Consider the following 23,553-nt stretch of genomic DNA (forward strand, 5'->3'; position numbering starts at 1 on the left):
TCGGCTTAGAAATGTTCATATTTATATCCGATTAGGTCTGTAAATAGTTCTCAATATGATTAATTAACGTGAACTCTCTGAGCCAAACATGATTTTGAGCTATATATATATATATATATATATATATATATATATATATATATATATATACACACTCACACACAATACACGCATAGTTCAGATATACAGATAGTTATGCAGTATACAGATGTCTGTAATACACACACACACACACACACACACACACACACACACACACACACACACACACACATATATATATATATATATATATATATATATATATATATATATATATTTCATTTTTTAAATAGTCTGCAGATTAATAATATCCACTGTGTAAAAACCCAACTCATTTCCACCTCCTCACTGTGAAATATAGCTAACACTCTGCTTAGTCTCTGGACTGCCTTCATGGCAAAGTGCAGGCTGACAGGCCTGTATTGTGAGACACTCACACATGCATGCCAGTAAAGGGGTTAACTTCTCAGGGAATGCTGGGACTGTTTACATTTTGAGTTTGCCATGCTTCAGTGAGCCTCCTCGCGCCTGTCTGCTCCCATTTCAGCCTTTACTCATCTCCCTTTGGCCTTCTGCAGTGGCCTTCTACCTACCTAAATCCCCCTGCACTGAGATCATGTGTTTGAAATTTTTACAGACGGTTACGGTTCTACCTAGTCATTTTTGTTTAGAGGATGGTTCCATGATTGCGAAGCGAGTTGTCCATGTGATGGACTGGCAATCCCATCTAGGGTGTGTTTCTGCTTCAGTCCCAGTGCTTTCAGGATCCACCGTGACCCTGACCAGGATAAAGTGGGTACTAAATAGGAATGTATGAAATACCCTAAGACAAGGAATTCTTAAAGCTTTAGTATGTAAATGTATTCAATCAGTGTCAGTCAAGATTTATTCCCGAACTCATTCAATTCCATAACAGAGTCAAACAGGTACCAACAATAACAACTCAACAGTAAATAGAATGATTTTGGCTGGTTTCACTACTGTACTGAAAATATAGTGAAAATCCAAACAAACAAACAAACAAATAAATAAATGATGCAGCAGCTTAAAAATGCATCAATTTGGGGGCCTCAAGGGCCTGAACTAAAACAAATTGCATTTTTTTAAGAGACCTAGAATACACAAGATATTTAACATTTGATTTATTTATTTAGTCAAAGTAAATTTATTACATGTAGTATTTATTATTCTCTGTAAACAATCGATGAAAGTCATACATAAAATCAAATTGTCGCAATTAAAGTGAATAAACCAGAACGACTCGCTCGACCCCACAATGGCTCCTTCCTCCCTACTTGTGCGCACTACACGTGGAGTGAAATAATGCCTTCCATCCCCTACGTAGCTCACTCTGTATCAACCAGGGCGCGATTTGGGACGCGCCCTCTGCCTTCTTGCTGGCTATGGACGCGCACAGTATGCTGGGAATGCGCGTTCACGAGGCGAACGGTCATCTTTAAACCCCAGAAAGAATCTTCTTCCGTTTAGCGCCACGATTCACAGCGATAGATATATAGTTCCCTGTATTTAGGTCTGTATTTTTACATAGTCTAGTCAACGGGGAGGTGAATAACTGGTGATATTGATTAGATGACACATTATGGATACCGTATAAGCTAATTTGGTTGCTTGTTGGTCTTCTGACAGCAACAAAACAGACGGAAAAAACCCCCGAACGAACCGAGTAAAGGAAGGCGTTGTTATTAGCCTGCTAGCTAAGTTAGCTGTCGTTAGCTCCCAAGCTAAAGGTTTGCTTTAATAACGTATATTTCGTTTATTTGTTGCTCTCTTGCTCGTTTATCCACCTCGGACTCGACTATACGTGAATATAGAGGGTCCTGTCTTGTGCTTTTATCCGGAGATGAGCGCAAGATGTCGGTTTCGGGACTGAAGGCCGAGCTGAAGTTTCTCGAGTCCATTTTCGACACGAACCACGAACGCTTCAGGATCATCGACTGGAAGCCTGATGAGCTGAGCTGCCAGTTTAACGTGACCGGAGAAAAGCTGCTTATAATCCACTGCAATATCACGGTAAGAAACGCAATGTTTGTCCGCGACGGTGCTCGCGTATAAAAGAAAAGTTGGGTCGCGTCCCAAATCGCTTCAAACTCCCTTTCTAGGCGCACTTAACATCGCTACACGTAACGTCTCGTGCTGCCTATGAAGTGCACTACGTATGGAACAGCAAGCCGTTTGTAGGGCGGCCGTTCAGGCTAAGAGACTAAAAGGTTAGCTAACGTTAGCTAATACTTTTATTGATCCCCGAAGGAAAATTCAAGCGCAAGTCAAAGCGGTAGATTTAAAACAGACCGTAATTAAGATTAAATAATTAAAGTATTCGTGTTTAAGTAGACGTGGCATACAGTAATATGTCAAACAATCTCAAAGGTGTCGTTTCGTTAGCAACGTCGTAGTAAACAAAAATTGTTAGCTAGCTAGCGTGTATGGCATATTAGCATACAAACGTCGATGAAGTGTGAACGTGGTTTATTTAGCTGTTTGACAAAGTAAATAAGAGCCGATTAGCTGTTCAGCCAACTTCGCTAGTTTTCGACAATATTTGTTGTTGCTAACCAGAGCGACTTTGCTAAGCTAGCTAGTTGTTAGCTGTTTTCTTTTTAGTTACCACAGTGTGTAGAGTTTTAGCGGAATGACACACGGTGACAACGCTAATGTTATCAATTTTTTTTATATATATATAAAAGAGCTGATTCTGATTCTAAAAACTGAACACAATGTGTTCCTGCTCTGAAAGTATCTACAAGACAAATCACAGGTTATGTTAATGCTCTTGATTAAACTAGTAACAGCGTGTAAAGGGGTTTGTGCTTCATAAACCGGTTTAAAATGAGTGTAATCGTTGTTTCTGTAAGTTTTTTCCTGCGGAAAGGATTACTATTTTTTTGTAAGAAGCATCCAGTGACAGTCGGGGTTAATCTGTTCAGTTTCCACCTTGTAAAACTATTTGTTTTAGGCAGAGGATTTTCAGGCTTTCTGTAACACGACGAGATAAAATGTTGATCTTTTTAACCTTGAGATGTAAAACCAAAAACGTAAAGATTGCAGGAATTTCAGTCCCCATTTGATTTAATATATTTGTCATAAAATACGAATTAAGAAAAACGATGACTGAAAAGATAATTTTTTTCATGTTATTTATTTATTTTTATTTCTGACTCATAGTTGCAACAGTGCAAAACAATACAGATTCACTGTATCTTAAAATAAATGAATAAATCTATACGTGTTTTAAAATTGTGATGGATTAAACATCTGACCTGGGTATTTTATTTAAAAAAAGATCCAGCATTTTCACAGAATAAGAGTTCCTATAGTTGGCTAAAATGACCTGTTTTCTTGGCCTCTTTCTTAAGCACTATATATCACAAAGGCTGATGTGGGGGTGCTGATGTTTAAATACTACAAGATGTCCCTTTTTTTAAACCATGTAACATAGTCGTGTAATTGTATAAACGTATCACAAGTGATTCCTGTATCTGTAATGAGGTGGGAATCTGACAGACTCTTCACACGGTCATGTGACCAGCGTTATCCTATGTATAGTTTAACTTTATGGTTTGTTCCTTCAGTTTGAGGATCTGGTGATTAACCAGTCCAATTGCCGTATTAGAACATTGATTAGAACATTGATACCACACATTTTCCTGATGCATATTGTCAGGTTTTTTTTTTAACGTCATGTCATCGTTAGATTCCTACTGCGTATAGCTGCCATAACATAAGCGATAACAGGAGCTGTTTAAGATGTAAACAGTATTATTGGAAAGTAACTTCTGGGTGGTGACTTCTGTAGCTTCTCACCACTATTGATTATTTTCCTACATCACCACCCCCTGGGTGTTTTATTCTTGTCATACGGCAGTAACAGACCCGACTCACAGGGTTTTCTGAATAAATAACGTAGTGAGGTATAATAAATCGATTTAAAGATTTTTTATTTTTTGTCTGTTAGTAACGTTCGACTTAGTCAGTGTTATAAAATGCTTGAGGATTCCTGAAAAGTTACTCTTCGAACAACTCTGAGAACACCTTTTCTCTGGTTTGTAGATGTGGGAGATCCGATTCTTATCAGATCTAGTCATCATGTTATAAAAATAAAACGCGCGCGCACACACACACACACACAATCTTCGAGAAAAAATCACACGTGAGCGCATCTGCTATATTTAACAGCGCATTTACATTTTAACTTCACACTTGCCTGACAGAAGTTGCAAATAGTCACAGCTTATTAAGTCAATCATGCTGCATCGTAGTATATTTGGAGTATGGTGTGAGATTTTTGTATCTTTTTTTATTACTATTATATTTTCCCCCTGTTTTTCATAGACAGGATACTGGCATTAACTGTAGTAAAACAATGGTTTGGTTAGTTTGATATCAGGAGAATCTGGGCAGACAACTAAAGAAATGAAAAAATAAGGAATATCAGCAGGCAAAGATCTTCACATTTTGGTGTTTTTTTTGAGCAAATTTCTGTCACATAGATGTCGATTGTTCCAAAATAAATACTGATTGAAACTCATTTGATGTTAATAATGAGTTATTAATGGTTATTAATGACCTGGGGTTGTCATATACCGAATGGTTGGTTGAGGACACTTGGTCAGGTATTTCCATTATGTGACATTAGCTATCGGGTTGTGATGTTTTAATTTCTGGACAAAGCTTTAACGCACAGCTCTATTTATTGTTGTTGGTGGTGTTTTTTTTTTTTGTTTTTTTGGGTCAGATCTACATCAAAAATGACACTAACTTCAATAACTCTTCTTTTTCTGTCTTGTAGGAATCCTATCCTTCAACGCCACCATTATGGTTTGTGGACTCCGATGACCCAAGTCTGACCCAAATTTTGGAACGCCTTGAGGATGTAAGAAAAGGCAACACGCTGGTAAGTGCTTATTTTATTGTAAAATAATTCATTGATGCTGGGATTATTTTGATTAGCAAATTTACTCGTTCTCCTTTTTGTCCGAGACCCTCGCCGTTTCCTTTTGGCTCGTGGCAGCAGAATGAAGTTTCTCAGCATTTTTCACAGGGCACGGGTGCCGTGTGAACCCGACGGTGGCGTGATCGACAAAAATATCCGTGCAAATATTGATTTCTTCATAGCCCACTCTCAGTCTTTAATAGCACGGCAGGAACATTTTCCAACACCGAGACCCCAATGCTTAAATTGGGAATGCGTGCCGCATTGCATTCTTACCCTGCAGATAAGTCATTAACAAACAGGATGCAAATAATTTTTTTTTTCATAAACCATTTACACAATCAAGTACACAAGGAATGTGGTTAGGAATTATGTACATATAGATTCCTCCGTGAACAACTGTATAAGATTAGCAACAAGCTAGTCATCATGAGATTCTAATCATATTTACTGTCTCAGAACCACAACCTGTGCGGTCAGTGTTACAGGTTTAACCAGTAGTTTAAAACAAACATTTGTATCCGACAAGAGCTTCCGAGTTTGAATAAACGTACGTAAACTGTGCCTCGATAACCTTGACACAAATAACGGCATTCTGTGAAACAATTTAGTATTCATTTGTTCTTTTTCTAGCCAACATGCTGCAGTGGCTGAGCTTTGTTACTGGAAGATTTCTATCATGACATATTTAGGAAGAATCGCTGCATCCATTTTGTCGTTCTCACCTTCACCGTGAGCTTTGCTTTTATTGGTTTTTATGGGCATCTGTAAATGTGAATCAGCTATGCCTAGAACACGCTTGAGGATTTACGGATCAGCGCACGAGTACAAAGAAAATCATCATTACTGTAACTTTTGTAAGTCTGGCACGAGTTTGTAGTTATGCAACATTTACACACAGCCTCGTGTAAATATTGACAAATGAAGCTCGAGTGTGAAATGTAAAAAGTAGCAGAGAGAAGTTCTGCTTTTCTTCGTGACGTCTGTGCTGTAAATTGGGACACTGCCTGTAAAACCAGGTATTTTCCAATAGTCTGTGGTTTTCTGATTATTTTGTGAAGTTCGGGAACGAACCAAAACTCGACTTGGCATTGTGACTAACCACAAATTTGCTAACTTCTTCAGTACTGAGTTTCCCGAGGCTACATTCATAACGCGCAGTATGAAGGCAAGCTCTGAGAAATAGCGTGTGAAATAAACAAGAATAAAAGATTCAAATTCTGCTGTTAGGGTAAATGTTGCTGTAATAACTTTTTTTTCTGGGCATTTTAGAACCCCACCTTTTTATTGGATTATTTTTTTATTATCATTATTTGCTTATTTTTTAAACTTTGAATTTGGCCCAAAAGGGCAGCTATTTCGGGCAAGTCCAGGTTTATTCCGTGTCATAATCTTAGCCAGTTAGCGTTTGCCTGGTGGAGACCATTTTATGTTCTCGTGTGAGCTGATGCTCGCTGTGTATTAGGGAAATTCTGCTTGCTATGATTGTGTGACTCCGGCTCCATTACTCTGGTAAGAATAATTTGTCCACGAGCTCAGAAAATAAATATCACAAGGGTTCGTTAAGACTTGAAAGGATTTGATGGTCATTTTTGTTTCTCATTTTTGGACAGCTTGTGATTTGGTACATAAGGCATAGGGACAGTTTTTTTGACTAACAATCGTGTTTTTTTTTTTTTGTTCTTTCTTTCAGCTCCTGCAGCAGTTGAAGAGGCTGATCTGTGACCTGTGTAGGCTGTATAATCTACCTCAGCATCCTGATGTAGAGATGCTGGATCAACCTCTCCCCGCTGGCCCTGTCAACCAAGAGAGAAAGGTACGCAGGCCTGACAAAAATATCTGACATTAAAGTAGTTCTGGTTTGTCTTTATTAAGTGTCGTCTTTCTTTCTTTCCTTTTTTTGTTTGTTTTGTTTTGTTTATGCAGCATGGTACCATTGATGAAGTAACTTCAGAGGAGGAAGAGGAAGAAGACATGGGAGAGGTGCAGTTCTTTTTTTTCTTTTCTGTCAGTCGATTTTAAAGAAACATCCTCACTTGAACATTTAGCCTTTCAGCCCAGAAGGCTTGTTGTGTGTTTCTTTATGCTTCCTGTAGACACTCCAAAATAAATCATGTGGGCGGAGCTTTGTCACCATGGACATGAATCATTCAAATGTCAAACCCACCTAATTGTTAGAGATCTTTAAAAAAAAAAAAGACTGATTTACCTAATGTGTCTCTTAATAATTATCGTATATGAATAATTTGATACCACCGTCTCTGTGCCATTCGATCATTTTAACGTCTCTCATAGTTGTCACAGCAGAAGCATGAGTTGCGTTGTCGCATTTCTCAGGATTTATTTAACAGCAAATCCTGTGCAAATAAATTTTGCTTTTATTATAACAGTTTTTGCCTCTTTATGGAGTATTCGCAGTATAAGGTGAGGTAACATTCAATGATTAGTGCCACGAAATGAGAAAGTAAATCACACTAAATCTAAATCACACGTACACATTGGTGATTATTTTCCTATAATTGCATGTTATCACACTTGAAGGTTCCAAAGTTTTACAACTTAAAATTGTTTTTACAGAAAAAATTTTTATTTATTTTTTTCCCCAACGGTGAATGTGGTGTTACATGTCGTTGCTGTGAAACATGAACCCTGATTTGGTGTGTGTGTGTGTGTGTGTGTTGTCATCAGGACATAGAGGAGCTGGATCACTATGAGATGAAAGAGGAGGAGCCAGTAGATGGGAAGAAGTCCGAGGATGACGGCATAGAGAAAGAGAACCTGGCTATCCTCGAGAAAATCCGCAAGAACCAGAGGCAGGACCACTTGAACGTAAGTGCTCATTCGGTAAGGTGACCTTTCTTATGCTTTGCGGGTTCACAGGGGATAAGAACTAAGCTGTTATATGTTTGTGATGCATTATAGCAAATAAAGTGACACAGAGTGATTCTGAGCCTGCGTCTGCCGTAGGTGGGTTAACGTTAAATGTACGAAAGCAGACAAAGCAAACACCTAGAGTGGGCTTTCCTTAATCATTCTGCACTAGCACTTTTAGTTTTGTAACAGTATTGAATTGTTTCCTTATTTAACAATGCAGACTTTTTTTGCAGGCTGTGCCAACATGCACTGGAACACGTGCCCTTTGTCATTCTTTTAAAACTGAGCTTATTTATTTTTTTTGCTGCATGTTGCAGTGCTAAAACATTTCACTGAGATTTTTAGTATCCTTGCAATATTTGCAGGTTTGTTAGCATGGATTAGGCCGAAGAGACATAGCACACAGGTCCTTCTCCTGCACTTTATGGGGGGAAAGCACTTTTGTACACGATCTGGATAAGGGCTTCTGCCAAGTGCTATAACTGTAATTCATCCAGATAGATTGCAGCAGAATCTGCTAGAAACAAAAAATAAAAAATAAGCTGTGACCCATTCCTGTAATTTGGGTTAAAAGGAAACTATAATTATGACAAAAGGAAGCTGATTGGATCATTGGATATTTTAAAACACTCTGGCATAAAACTGTCTGGCTAACAGAATGTATAAGTAGAAAATGTTTAAATCAATAACTTAAATAAAATGTATTGTACTCGTTTCTTTAGCAAGCTGTAACCGGGGAGGAGAACCAGTGGATTTATTTAAAATGAGACCAATTTCAATGACCTCAATACCAAAACTGAAACGATGGGTTTTGAGTGAATGTGTGCATCTGGTGCATTAAATGTTAATATAAGTGCAAATATGCATGATGTTATTATTTTTTTCGTGCGTGTGAAAAGGAAGAAACAGTGCAATTAAATGTATTGCATATTTTAGCAACCAAACTAAATGGAGCAGGAAAAGTAAGCCTCAGTCTCGTGAAGCAGAAAAATGAAGGTGGGAAGGTGGGTAGGAAGGACGGTGGACTTTTTCCAATAAACGGAAATGAAAGAGCTGCTTATTACAGAGTGGCCGTCACACCGTACGTTTGCCACATCGTTTTCTTGCTGTTTTCTCCAACAGCATCTGCTAAGGTTGTTTTTTTTTTTTTGTGTGCGTGCTAAGATTCTGGTTTGCAATGTTTTTGCTTACTGGGAAAGAAAAGCCCTGGTGGCAGAGAGGAACAGCAGAGTGAGTATTTCATACTGCACCTTAAAAACCTATATAGCCTTCTCGTGGGGGAAGAAAACAGGAGACAGTAGGGGTTTTGTAATATCCTGAAGGCTGTATGCACTCCTCCTTACACTTGGATTATAATTCATGTCCAGACGTGTTGGACATACATTAACCTTGACTGGGGCTGACTCTTATCATCTACATTTTGGCTCATTTACATCACCTATGAAATTTCTTGCATAATGTGTTTTGTCTTTTCTGTGTATTAGAAAGGGTGAAAAATGGCACCCTGATTTACATCTAGGCCACTAGTTAATAGTTCAAAGGGGCAATAGTCAATATGTCTCATTTCTCACTAGTACAAAAATGTGAACTGATCAACAACAAAACAGTTGACGCCATAGTCTCAGAACCCGTGTAATACATTACCGAAAATTCAATTCAAGTTTATTTGTATTGCGCTTTTTACAATTGACATCGTCTCAAAGCAGCTTTACAATGAGTAAGTCTGAGGTGACTCAGGCAGCAGTGGCAAGGAAAAACTCCCTTAGATGGTAAAGGAAGAAACCTTGAGAGGAACCAGACTCAAAGGGGAACCTCATCCTCATATGGGTGACTGGATTAGATCAAGTTCGGAAATCTGACATCTGGTGTGGAATATCTGTATTCGGACTCGTCAGTCGTTTTATAGACACACTCGCTTCACTAAGGAACAGGTGCATGCTTACAGAGTTGGAACTCGAAACTGATGCCACGACACTCCTTGCTAACGGTAATTCTAGTTAAAGTGCTAATGGTAGTTGAACCACTGGAGGTTTTAGGGGCTGTGTGTACACAGGTGGTAAAAGTAATCATTCAAATCTTATTCGACTAAAACCCATTTAACCGTTAGAGGCTTTTATTTCCCTGCAAAGTTTACCAATTGCTTTATAATGCTCCTGATGTTAAAGTGTACCTCCTAAAAACATGTTGTGGGGATGCAGCGTTGTGAACTAGAAGCGATCGAGCCGATGTTCAGCATTAGCCATACCTAGAACTGGTTTGTCTAAACACATACATTATGTCTAGTCACTCAGCAGGGCTTAAGATTATCTTCATTGTTGAAATTAAACCCGGTTTAGTTCTGGGTTTGCTGGTTACCTACGTTCCTCTCTCTGTACTTGTAAATTGCGTGTTGATTCTCTTCATCTCTAACCGCACTATGTCCATGTTTGTGTGTTGTGTCGCAGGGAGCGGTGTCAGGCTCCGTCCAAGCTTCAGATCGTCTAATGAAGGAACTCCGTGAGATTTACAGATCTCAAAGTTATAAATCAGGTAAGTCCTTCATGAGACGTGCGCATACTAATTAGTGCAGAGCTACGGCTCATGTTTTGCTGTCGTCTTACAGGAATTTATTCAGTGGAGCTCGTTAACGACAGCCTATACGAGTGGCACGTCAAGCTAAGAACGTAAGGATCTTCTCTGTCCATTCGGAGTTCCTTTTCTGCATGTTTCAGTACGAGAACCAAGCACCTTATTGTTGTGGGTTTTTTTTTGTTTTTTTATCCGAGCAGAGTTGATCCAGACAGCCCTCTGCACAGTGACCTTCAAGTGCTGAAAGAGAAGGAGGGCATGGATTACATCCTTCTCAATTTCTCCTACAAAGTGAGTCTCTCTTTTCTCTGTAGGCATCAAGAGCTCTCGGTACGCTGTGGGCTCTGAACGTGCAGAGAGAAGAAAGCACTAACAAATACAGAACAACATGAAACTGCAAGGATTCCAACCCACTCACCATCTGAGCCATTTCTTTGCTTTTTCTCTATCCGCGGCGGAATCGCTTATTATTCACTAGCCTGAAGTAATCGAACCCAAATCCTTCTACACAACAAATCTCACTCACTTGTTTCTCTAGCTGATTTATTTAAAAAAAATATATATATATATAAGCGATATTGTTGCAACTGAAAAGCATTTCATCCTCTCATCATAATTTCCAGTGAAGCCACGGCTGTCCGAGTAAAAGAGACCAGAATCGGTCGTGCTCTCCGTGTGGGAGGGGCTTCCTTTCCTGTCAGTCAGTCACTGCGACAGTAGTCGGCTGTGGTCGATGTGAGCTCACGCACGTGATAGCCTACACGTATCAGCAAATGTTTAATATAGTGATGAATTACACGATTGTTCACGAATCATTTTACACGATTGTTCTTCAGTTCATCCTTTATTTTCAGTTGAATTTATTCTATTTGGCCAGAAGGTGTTCATTTTAATGTCTTGTCTTTAACAGCAGCTACTGTATATTACTTACTACTGCACTGCATAATAATACATCCACAAACCAAAATGTGTCGCTATAACGAAGATTTTTGTTAGGAGACGTTTATGTAGTAACTATAGAAGGAGTTTTCAGTGTCAGTGTAAGAGTGAGTGAGTTTTCCACCACTGGGAGGTTCAGGACACGAGATTTCCTTACAGCATTGTTTTATTCCTCTGTCGATTATTGTATCATCTAGTCAGTCAATCAATGGCTGTTTGTTTACAGTGTGTTCCAGTTCATGATGGTAGAAGTGATGGGAACAAAAACAAGTAACTATGTTTTGTATTTCCTTCCGGCAGGACAACTTTCCCTTCGATCCACCGTTTGTACGAGTAGTTTCCCCTGTGCTGTCTGGAGGGTGAGTAACTAGAATTTTTGCCTTCTCTTGTGCAGGCATGGGTGTTTCTGTATAACCTGTAAAGTTAAGGAAAGGTGTGGTTTTCCTGTCTTTGAGTTCGACGTTAAAGGCACAATAGATACCTATTATAAATCGGTGCGTTAAAAATATAATCCCGGTCGAGGTCACATGCGGTGCGTATTATTTAGTAGTTGTGTAACATGCACAGTTATAAACTGTTTGTTAATCCAAGCATGAGTTTCTTCCTGAATAATTGTTTTTGCTGTTTGCTTTAGTTATGTTCTTGGAGGAGGAGCCTTGTGCATGGAACTACTCACCAAGCAGGTGTGTTTTATACCTTCAAGTTCTGGCGTCATTTGTCATTGTTGCGCAGAGAGGGGGGAAAAAACATCATTTTCTTTACTTAAGCTGAGTTTGAGTAGGTTATCACGGCCTTTCTCACAGACCCGATCATTCACCTTTTTAATGACTAGATTCGCCTAACGAGACGAGCAGTTTGTTTAACCTTATAGTGTCAACATTTCATCTGAGATGTGGATGTGCACTGATTGTTTGTCGCACGTCTACAGGGCTGGAGCAGTGCCTATTCCATCGAGTCTGTCATCATGCAGATTAACGCCACTTTAGTCAAAGGCAAAGCCAGAGTGCAGTTTGGAGCCAATAAGGTAGCTATATTTCCTCCACACACATTTTAATGGATACAGATTGTTGTCTCTTTCCCCCAATTTCAGCTGCTAATGGGAATAAGTTAAAGTAGCTTTTCGATAATGCTGATTAATCAGCTCACAGTGACCGGATCTCCCAGGCACGGAGTTACGGATATTAGACTATCATCATTTAGCCGCTAGATATTTCTCTCTCTTTTTTTTGTTTTTAATAAAAAAAGGTTTTCTGAGTTTTAGATGACAACAATGATGGTGGCAAAGTGCTTTTGAGTCAGGTTAGAGGATGAATACTTTATAGTTTACTAATACTTGTATGGAGCGTAGGTCATTTACTGCGTTTAGGAGTCGCCTTAATCCAGAGCGACTTAGATTGTATCTCATTTTATACAACTGAGGGCTAAGTGTTTGCTCAGGGGCCCAGCATTGGCAGCTTGGTGGGTTTGAACTCACAATCTTAAAATCAGTAGTCCAACACCTTAACCACTAAGCTAAGACATCCCCCCTGTCTGTGTATGTGTGCGTTATGGGATTGGGGGATATGGTAGCCTAGTGGTGTAGGTTGAAATTGGAAGGTTGCAGGTTCAAATCCCTGAGCCAAGGCCCTTAACCCTCAATTGCTCAGTTGTATAAAATGTAAATTATTCTGGATAAGTGTGGCATAAAGGGAAATATGTACACTTTGTGTAACAATGTCCTAATAATATGATGAGAAAAACAAAAAAAAAGTTAGCTCGGAAATAAAAACATTTTTTATACAGTGAAGTTGTCTGTAAGTCAATGTTCATCAATATCTCAGGAAGCAGTCTGTGTATTCGGCACTTTAAACAGTCCGAGTTCAAGCTGTAACCAGTTTTCTGCCACCAGGTTCTTCAGGATAAAAGACTTGTGTGCTTTCTGATTTCTTGGTAACATGGTCAAAAGCCTTTTTTATTAATAGCGAGAGAGAGAAAGAGAGGTTTGTGAGTGAACAGCAGTTTAAATCTACAGCGTAGGTGATCACAAGCACTAACGTGATTAAAATACACGATCTTTAATAGTTAAAAAAACAAATTTAATTATTAAAGAAAAATAAATCATTGGAAAACAGTCTTCAGGATGTTAAGAGTAACTCAGCATCAGACTGTTGATTATTTTCCTATAACATCATGCACTGAAAATTAAAGCCACGAAGAATATTTTGTTCCGCACTGTTTCTCCAGTTCAAATTTTTATTTATTTTTTTATCCTTGTCTGTTTTTCCTCTTAGAACCAATACAATCTTGCCAGAGCACAGCAGTCTTATAAATCACTGGTGCAGATCCATGAAAAGAATGGTAACTATTGCTTTTGTGTTATTTGAGTGAGTGAGTGAGTGAGTGAGTGAGTGAGTGAGTGAGTGAGTGAGTGAGTGAGTGAGTGAGTGAGTGAGTGAGTGAGTGAGTGAGTGAGTGAGTGAGTGAGTGAGTGAGTGAGTGAGTGAGTGGGTGGGTGGGTGGGTGGGTGGGTGAGTGAGTAGGTGGAGTGAGTGAGGTGAGTGAGTGCTTTTACATTTGATCACATTTTAGAAAACTATTTTGTTTGAAGGTAAATGCTTCCGTATTTTATAATAATAAACATACACATTTTACTCTGCGCTGAATTACAGTGACGTTTACTTACAAGTTTAAAGTTAAGCAATGCATTGAAGCACAAATTGGGCACAGGCCCCATTCCATGCTCATTAATCAACGTTTGTCAAAAATAAATGAATAGAAATGACGCGATGGCGTGATACGGCTTACATAAAGCCTGGCTTCTGAACAGACAATCTGATCTGATGGCCATCAGGACTTTATTTCACAATCAATGGCCGCAATCAGACAAACTTCCAAGTAACCTGCTAATACAACTTATAGTGTTTAAACAGCATCCTGAATGAAGAGCATGGATATTTAGCGAGCACAAGGTGCTGCGTATAACAAGTTAGTCAGCATTTTTTTTTATATGTAAATGAAGCTCCGACTCGTATGCTTCTGCACTCAGGCATTCGCCTTCTATTAATGATTCTATTAATGATGAGGCGTTTCTAACCTAAATCTGGCTGCTACCTGCACATAGGGACACAGAGCACAAAGGATGTATTGTATGACTCCTAAATTCAGTAGGGTACGTTTCTTGGTATCTGTATCCACAAGTTAAAAAGAATCTTCGAACTCAGCTGTAAAATAGGATCACTGTGTTTTCTGTTAAAACGTAATGCTTTTGTGTCGGTAGCATTTTGAATGTAGTAGCGATTCACGTTCAGTCATCACGTCTATTTTCCACTTCACATTCTACTTAAGACTGTCCACCGTCTAGCCCGGAGGTAAATAATAGCCATTTAGCCTAAAAGGCTAAACGCATAGCGTCAGTTCAGAGTGTAGCTTGGTCCTGTACCTCGACATGCGGGACGACGTGCCGGTGCCAGATTTTGTTAAGCGTCACAGAGCACCCGTGTTTTGATATAGATACTTTCTGATGTTTCTCTTTTGTTTGTGAAAGTTTCCAGACCAGTTTGTTTGGTTTCTCAATGTTGTGTGTGTGTGTGTGTGTGTGTGTGACTTTGATCCTTCCAGGCTGGTACACACCACCCAAAGAAGATGGATAAGAACGACGTCTGGTCATTCAAACAAGGACAGAATGTAACGGAGTCAACAGCTGTTCTTCTTTTAGATCGATTTTTTTTTTCCCCCTTTTTTTTTCTTTTTTCCACCTCCTTGTTTTTCCTTTTTGTTTTTTCTTCTCATCGTCTCGCTAGTTGGAGATTCACCATGTCTGGATTATAGACTTCTGAACTGAGTGGTTTGGAGAGTTAACGGGTAAAACATATTCCTCTACCATGTTGGCTATACTGCGTGCCACCGCTCATTCTCTCCCGCTAGTTCTCCGCTGCTTTCTCTTTGGCTGTTTGTTTGGCAGAATTGAAAACGGCATATTTCTTTGAGTGGCGCCCGTGACCACTCGCTTCACGGATGGACGGTCCTACGATCGGAGACACCCTACATTAACACCGGCACGTTAACTACACAAAAACAGGCTTTTCGGATATCACGACTTGCCCAAACCTCCTTTATTTCTCTACCACTTCAAACGTGAACATTTATGGAGAAAAAGAAACTATGGAGAGACTAGATTTGGGTGGAGGAGACTAAAGTGTTCAACACTTGTAATGAAGAATCCACTTTTTTTTTTTTTTTCTTTTTTTTTTTTTTAAATATATATAGAGATGATGGCTAAATGCTATCATTACCCCCATCTTCTTGTTCTGGGGATTTTTTTTTTCCTGGTCACAATGAAAATCCGACCAGGCCCATTGGACTCGATCACTGTAAAGTCATCAATTTCCGCCTGTAAGTAAAACTTATAAAGATGTATCGCAGAGAACTTGTGCATTTCAGACCGGGCCAGATCGCTTCAAAACATGCCTGCATAGCGCGGCACGTCCGTCTGAAGATTTATCTTGCAAATAGAATAAGGATAAATTACTTAATGGATATCCTCATGTTGACAAAAGGAATATCTTAAACATGTTTTATGTACACATTATGACTACTGCTGTTTTTTTGGGGGGGTTTTGTTTTGTTTTCTCCTCGTGAGAACGGAAGTGATGTGTGGCTTACGCTGTCATTAACTGCAATTGTGACCATTCCTCTTTAACCAGTGTGATTCCTGCTGTGTTTATTACATCAACACCGTTATGTAAAACGTTATATATCTGTTTTTTTTCCCCTGTCAACTCGGGCACATAGTAAGGTAGAAGTGTTAAACGGTCAGGCAGATTCTACAAAGTTCACTAACGAAAGCCACAAAATGATCTAAATTGTTTTTTTTTTTTTCTAAAGATATTTATGATGCCCCGATCCATCCCTGTGGGGGAAAGAAATCTGTAACATGACCATTATTGCCTTAAAAACATCCTTTTTAATGTCACTGACCTAATTCACAACGTCCCGTTAAGCTTCAGCTTTCTAATCTACACGCAGCCGATCGATTCGTAACCGGAGGCTCTGTCTAACGTGACGGGCGTCAGAATCGTCGGGCGAAATTTTTTGTCTTCTTACATCAGTACTCTTTTTACTCATCCAGCAAAACGTGTCGAGAGGGACGTCGTTTAAAACTAGCGTCTCTTCTTACCAGAAATCACCGTGTGATCCACCTGGACATTGTTCCTCTTTCTCCATGTAAATGCCTTTGGTATTATTTTTCTGTTTCGGTTTTATTTGCACCATTAAATAGCTCATTGTTACTGTTGATCGGTGGCTTATGTAATTTAAAAACCAAGACATGGCGCAAGCAGGGTGGGGTGGGGGGTGGAGTGGGGGGTGGGAGCAAAATGAATGATCTCCACAGCAAGGTGAGAAGGCAAGGGTGTAGTGTTGGTTATTTATACCAAAACCTTAAGTCATTAATGTGTATTTAAGGAAAAATCCACCCTGGCTCTCTGATAATAAATCTGACACCTTTCGAAGGTCACATGTTCATTCTAATTAAATTCTGAGGGATTTTTTTTTTCCCATTGACCTGTTGGATTGTTTTCTCTTCTGTAAACTATTTCCAACCCACGATGCCGTTCAGCTGCCTGCCGATAAGAAAGTAGCGGGATTTGGCCCACGAGGCATCTGTACTCTCTTAAGAGAGCGACACAGCGGTGCTTTAGGCGAGAACGCTGTTCTGATGGCTCACCTTCACATCTCAGACAGATCGGCTTCCAGAGCTCCACCTTTTCAACATCATCAGTCGAGCTCAGAATGATAACCGATCGGCAGTCGTTCAGGCCGTGTCTCTGCCGTGACCCCGTCATCACCTATGTAGAGCTGCACTACGTTCCGGAGCTGTGAGTCGAATGTTTTGCACCAGTGTTGTAACCTCCACTATTTCTAGGCTGGAGTATATATCTTATCTTTATAATATATAAATCTTATTAAGGTCTTTTCGAAATTTGCTGGAATATGGTGAGTTAAGGACATGAGCTGTTTTTTTTTTTTTTTTGGTTTATAACCTGACCAACATCCTGTTTGAGGTTTGTTTCCCTCCCATTCTTTTGTAACTCTACTAGCAAAAACATCCGCACAGCAGACAACCAGTGGCAGGACTCAGAAAAATACACCACCAAGCACCTGAATCTTGAAGTGTTTTAATCTAAACCCATTTCCTGATTCAGGGCAGACTTTTCTTTTACATCTCACACAATCTTTGCTATCCGAGAGAGAGCCGACTCTTTACATAACGTATTCCAGTCCTGCTTCGTTTCCCGTTTTAAATCCGATTCTCTCCCAGTGTTCCTCTCTAACGTCTTTTTTTTTTAATTAAACGCATCCTTAAGTTCAGCTCACACACTTGTCTCCACCAGATCAGTTTAATACCCGTGTCGTAAAAGATCTCGGGAATAGCAGATGCCCAGGCCTTGTTTAGTAAGCAAACGTTTTGTTTGGCTCTACACAATGTTTTTGAGTTGAATGGTGGGTTGGATTGTAACATCTCACCGCAGTCTCTCAGGCATGTTGGCTCCTGTTTGTTGGGTGTGTCACCGAGCTTGAGAGCAGCAGGTGATGTGAGGGGGAAAAAAGAAAACCTCGATACAACTCAAGCCGCTGGATTTTAGGTGGACCTGACTTTTTTTTTTTTTTTTTTTTTTTTTTTTTTTAGAAAAAAAACAAACAAACAAAAAAAACACTCTTTTCTCTACATCTCTCTCATTTGCTTCAAAACATGTTAACTGTGCTACCGGAGTCTGAGCTTCATCTGTGCACTCCAAGATTTTAAAAAGAAAAGCTGAGGGAATCACACTCGGGTGAACAGGGCATTTCGTTACAGCGACATGTTATTTAACCGTACTAGCTGAGCGTATCCCTGATATCTCATTAACAGTATATGGAGAAAGGTATCCAAGCGCCCAGACAGATCGGATCATCTTCGTTTAAGTGTACGTCGTGTTGTGATTTTGAATCTTCACTTTAACACTCGGAGCAGTTCTGGTTGGTTTATGTCGGGGGTGGGAGGGGGAGGGGAAATGAGGGGGTTATGCACTGTTAGCATGCATTGGTTTTATTTTGGCTTTTTGTTTTCCATCGTGTCATTTTTGACCTTGTACATACAATTTGTAAACTTGCATCAAGTTTATGAATAAAGAATTTTAAGAAATATTTTTTTTCCCCATTTCTCTGGAGTCTTTTATATTTCTCCACTAGATGGCAGTAAAGTCTTATTTAAAAGAACCTTGGGTATAAAAAAAACATCTTGTGGGCACTTCTCATTTCTGGAATTGCATCTCATTCTTTCTTAGTTCTTCCCTCAGTGGGAACAAGATTAGGATGCAGGAAAAAGAAACGGACCGCATTGCTTCGGCAGTACCATCATTTTTTATTTATTTTTTTTCTGCAACTTGTGACGCCTCTGTGTACATGACCGTGATAACCATGATTACACACAGCAGTATCTTTTAATTAAAACACTATTTCACCTCTAAACATACTTTAATTGGTTTGTGGTTTTTTCTAGTTTACACAAGATCCTGCTCTCCAGCTTGCATACGTTTTTAGGGACGTTAATTAGTTTTGTATGTAAGCATTGTTTTATTAAAAGATTTATTCAGTGTTATTAGTTCTTGTTATTGTGCAATTTATTTATATAACAGAGGTGGAGCGGTTACACGACACGGTTACATTGTGTGAAAATAATTAAATAAAGTAAAGTAAAACTTTTAAAAAATTAAGAAGCACCTGTTAGTGGTTAGCACGTTCGCCTCACATCTCCAGGGTTGGGGGTTTGATTTCCCCCTCCGCCTTGTGTGTGTGTGGAGTTTGCATGTTCTCCCCGTGCCTCGGGGGTTTCCTCCGGGTACTCCGGTTTCCTCCCCCGGTCCAAAGACATGCATGGTAGGTTGATTGGCAGCTCTGGAAAATTGTCCATAGTGTGTGAGTGAATATGTGTGTGTGTGTGTGTGTGTGCCCTGCGATGGGTTGGCACTCCATCCAGTGTGTATCCTGCCTCGATGCCCGATGACGCCTGAGATAGGCACAGGCTCCCCATGACCCGAGAAGTTCGGATAAAGTGGTAGAAGATGGATGAATGAAGAAGCACCTGTATATCCTTCATTCGAAAGCTTCCTCTCCTTGTTTTTTTTTTTTTTTTTTTTTTTGGATGCATACGGTAACTGAATTCATCTCAAATATACTTAACAGGTTAACTGGATCAAATCTGTTTAATTTTTACTGAGTTTTATTTTAGCTCTACTTTGGGTTTTTTGTTTTGTTTGTTTTTTGAGAAGAAATTGTACATTGTATATTTGACTGGTAAGTATTGCCTGGTTTATAATAGTATATATGGTTTAACATCAGAGATTATGAAAATGATATGGTGATGGTACACCTGGTAGTGCTTCCTTGTTTACAGCTCCAGTATTCCCAATTCAATCCTGGTCCCGGGGCTGTGGAGTTTTTCATGTTCTATCTATATTCATGTGGCTTTCCTTCAGATTATCTGGTTTCTTCTGTCCTCTGGGTGATCGGTGATGAGCTGGGATACCCAGCATTCTCATGATCCGCCATAACCCTGACCAGGACCGAGCGCTTAGTCCAGATAAAGGAAGACAAAGAATTTAGAGGTTGGTAAGTCACTGTGCTGTGATAGATGATGTCACAAGAAAGAGGAATGATTCGATTCAATTTTATTGTATATGTATAGCACTTTTAACAATGGGAATCGTCTCAAAGCAGCTTTACAGAACATAAGGAATAAAGTACAAAAAGTTTATTACACAAAGATTATTATACAAAAGTTCAAGATTAATATTAGACTTATATTTACGTTTGAGGTGACTGAGGTGACTTTGGTGAGGAAAAATCTCCATTAGACGGAAGAGGAAGAAACCTTGAGAGGAACCAGACTCACAAGTGAACCTCATCCTCATTTGGGTGACACTGGAGGGTGTGATTATAAACTGTTATAAACACCAGAGAGTGTTATTATGAATAATGTCCTTTCTACGGTCAGATACAGTCTAGCAATTGTGTATTGATTAGGAGGTTATAGTCCTCAAACACCTCATGAAGTGGAATTCAATGAATCTATCTTCATGTCTAATTTTTCCACAATAAGACCAAGGATGAAAAACATTTACAGCTCGTCTTTAAGGTTTCTACTACAGATCTGAGTGTACATACTTGCTCTTTACTCTAACCAGGCATCTAGAGCATTGACTCTTTAATTAAAACGTCTTCGAGCTTCAATTTCAGTCTCTCAGCTGGAGTTTAATGGTAATTATATGTATAGCATCTGATTCGTTTATATACTGTATATTCTGCTCTCTGTTTCTAATTGACTAAAATGACAGTACAAAGATTTTTTTTTGTACTGCTTTTCTGCAAATAATACACGCATAGTCCACTTCCACTGGCTGCTTGCTTTTCCGTATTACCATGCTTCACACATGCTTCGTATCATGTGCGGTTTGACGTGTCACATTTCTTCGTGTGATCTAATGACCCAGAAACATACAGCTGGCTGAGAAACAACTGAGCGACCAACTGGCCAACTTGTGTTCATGCTGTAACACATGCTGCGATATATTACTAAATGAACAAATTTAGTAATATTACCATTATGCAAAAAAGGCTTACAGTATTCAATCCCCACCCAGTCCCAGTCCCAGAGCCTCTGTGTCATGCATGACTCAACACAAAATAGCTCATACTACTGAAGCGGGAAACGAGTTTCAAAATTATTAACAGATAAACAGTTGTGATTGTTTAAGTATTCATAGCTAGTGGTGTGAAAAACTCAAAGAAAAGAGAATCCACTCTCCGACTCTATGGTTCCTTTATGAAGGTTCTACAGTGTTCCAAACAACCCGGGGATCCTGGAGCTGTAAAGCAGCAGCATTACCTACTACATGGGGTGGAGACATGGTGTAGTTCAAAACCCAGGGCCACCAAGCTGCTACTCCTGGGCCCCTGAGCAAGGCCCTTTAACCCTCAATTGCTCAGCTGTATAAATTAGATAAATGTAATTTCCAAAATGTAAAATTTTTATGTAGCACCAGTGCACTGGCTCCCTGTGCTCCTTTGTAATGGAGCTACTTGAATGTACATTTCACCATTATAAGATAATACACTATTCTCATACTAAACATCGTGTGTTTCTCTAACCCTATGACCGATTTGTAAAGTCACTTTGAAATTCAATTCAAATGTATTTATATTTATAGCGCTTTTTACAATTGACATCGTCTCAAAGCAGCTTTACAGAACATAAACATAGCACAACAGGATAATATAAAGAATAATGAAAATCCAATTTCTTGAGGAACTCTTTTTAGGCGACGGATGTTTGCCTCCCTTTTAAACCTGGTTCCTCTCGAGATTTCTTCTATATTCCAAATCTTAGAAGCTTTTTCGCACTATGTTTGCCTCGGTCTTGCTCAATACAAGTCTAGATCTGGATTTATGAGTTCAAGCTTGATTTCTAAGTGGTGCAGCAAGAACCGTTGCTTCCTCCCAGCTCCATAGTTTTCTCTTTCTCAAGTTGGAGTGTTTCACATTTCCTTCCTATTTCCAAGTGTTTCTCCTCCAGGTTGTCCAGTTTCCTCCCACATCCTGTAAGTGAATTCTTGACTCAAAGTTTCCATGAACAACTTAAAGGAGTGTATGAATCAGTGTATTTCAGGCTCATGCTGACTTGTCAAAATAAACAAGTTCTACAGCTGAATGAATAAAATACTTGATTCAACTGCCCCAGATTCCATATATTGGAAAATCCTAGCCATCTTATTACTAATCCTATTATATCTTCTGTTCCTATAAAACCAATATCAGGCTTTTATTACTTCTAGCCCTTATCCAGATTTCCAACCAAGTGTCTTTCCTTTCAAAAAGCCCCCGAGTGTTTTGTGCGCATGTTGGATTGGGGGGGAATGCAAGCAGGAAAGCATCAATCCCTCGGTAGATGCCGCTGGCTCGGTGGAGACAATGAAAGTACATCTGAGATCATAAAACATTGATCGTGCTAATTATATTTCAGAGCCCCAAATCTTATAAGCAAGGCAGACATACATGGCGCATCGCCACTGTCGGCGGAGTCAAGGGAGTTTAGAACGGCTCTCTGCAGAGCTGCATAAAGAGGTTAATTGCTAATTATCGAGATCAGCCTTGTCTCTGGCCGAGACGGTTGTGCTGATGGTGGCCGTTATCGACCACTGGCAGGAAAAGTAAAGAGTCTTCATTAAATGCCTGAGATTCATCTTAATTTCTGAGCATGTGTGGGGTTTTTATAATATAATCCTAAGAGACTGAAGAGTAAGCTGAGCTTCAATTATGCCAGAATATTCTAGAAACAAATATAATAGAGATACCACTGAGTTTGGGGTTCTGCTGCTTCATAAGTAAGGAATAAAACACTTTGGGTGTGCTGTTATAGGAAAATAATCCAAGGCAGGATGGTATGATACGGTCTGAAACCTTACAGCTGATTATTTTGTATTATATCACAGCACCGCTAAAAGAGTCATTCATTTTCCATAACAGCAGCTCTGACGATGCCGCAGGCTAGAATTATTGCGTTAACATGTCCATGTTAACCAAGACTACTAAGAATCAGATTATGAAGCTTGTCATTGTCACAGTGAACAACTTTATAAGGAGTCTCCAGTGTTAGGACTTTGTTAGGACTCACTAACTTTTTTATTATTATTTATTTTTTTATTTTATTAATTATTTCAGGACAGGAAAAAATAGACTAGAGATGGAATGACTGTAGCTGCTATAACACAAGTGGTCACAGGAACTAACTCGTCTTGTGGATGTTTCACATACGATAAATATAAACTCTGATAAGTAGCTAAAAATCAAATACTACACTGTGGAAAATATCCAGTGGAAATCCATTTCCTGCTGGTAATAACTCCGATCACTCCACACAGTCACTTTATTTTCCAAATATCTGCATGCCTTGAAGTGTTTTATTCCTCTTAGAATGCAAAAATTGTTTTATTCCTCTTAGAATGCGAATTCTAAAAGTGTCTTTTTATTAAGAAACAACTTTTACAGGTCTTTTTAATATTTGAAATGTCTTGGAAAAAAGTTCTTGGTATCAGTTGCTTCATGGCAATCTCTCTTTTTTTTTCCCCCCTGTTTTTTTTCCTCAGAAAGACTTTAAATTTAAG

At 39.2% G+C, this 23,553-nt stretch overlaps 1 protein-coding gene across 2 annotated transcripts; it reads left to right on the forward strand.

Moving 5' to 3' along the window:
- Positions 1-1,456: 1,456 nt before the first annotated feature.
- Positions 1,457-18,034, forward strand: ube2q1 (ubiquitin-conjugating enzyme E2Q family member 1). Of its 2 annotated transcripts, none has more exons than XM_027159295.2 (13): positions 1,457-2,073; positions 4,850-4,954; positions 6,687-6,809; positions 6,920-6,976; positions 7,682-7,837; positions 10,312-10,396; positions 10,470-10,530; positions 10,636-10,726; positions 11,675-11,733; positions 12,009-12,057; positions 12,303-12,398; positions 13,645-13,711; positions 14,972-18,034. In XM_027159295.2, the coding sequence occupies exons 1-13, from the start codon at positions 1,915-1,917 to the stop codon at positions 15,001-15,003; spliced, it is 1,140 nt and encodes a 379-aa protein (XP_027015096.1). In that variant the 5' UTR covers positions 1,457-1,914; the 3' UTR covers positions 15,004-18,034. The 2 variants fall into 2 exon arrangements, with proteins under 2 accessions (XP_027015096.1, XP_027015097.1); XM_027159296.2 differs by having other exon boundaries at positions 7,682-7,822.
- Positions 18,035-23,553: the final 5,519 nt, after the last annotated feature.

This window comes from Tachysurus fulvidraco, chromosome 13 (assembly GCF_022655615.1).
Source record: "Tachysurus fulvidraco isolate hzauxx_2018 chromosome 13, HZAU_PFXX_2.0, whole genome shotgun sequence".
NCBI classification, from domain to species: Eukaryota; Metazoa; Chordata; class Actinopteri; order Siluriformes; family Bagridae; genus Tachysurus; species Tachysurus fulvidraco.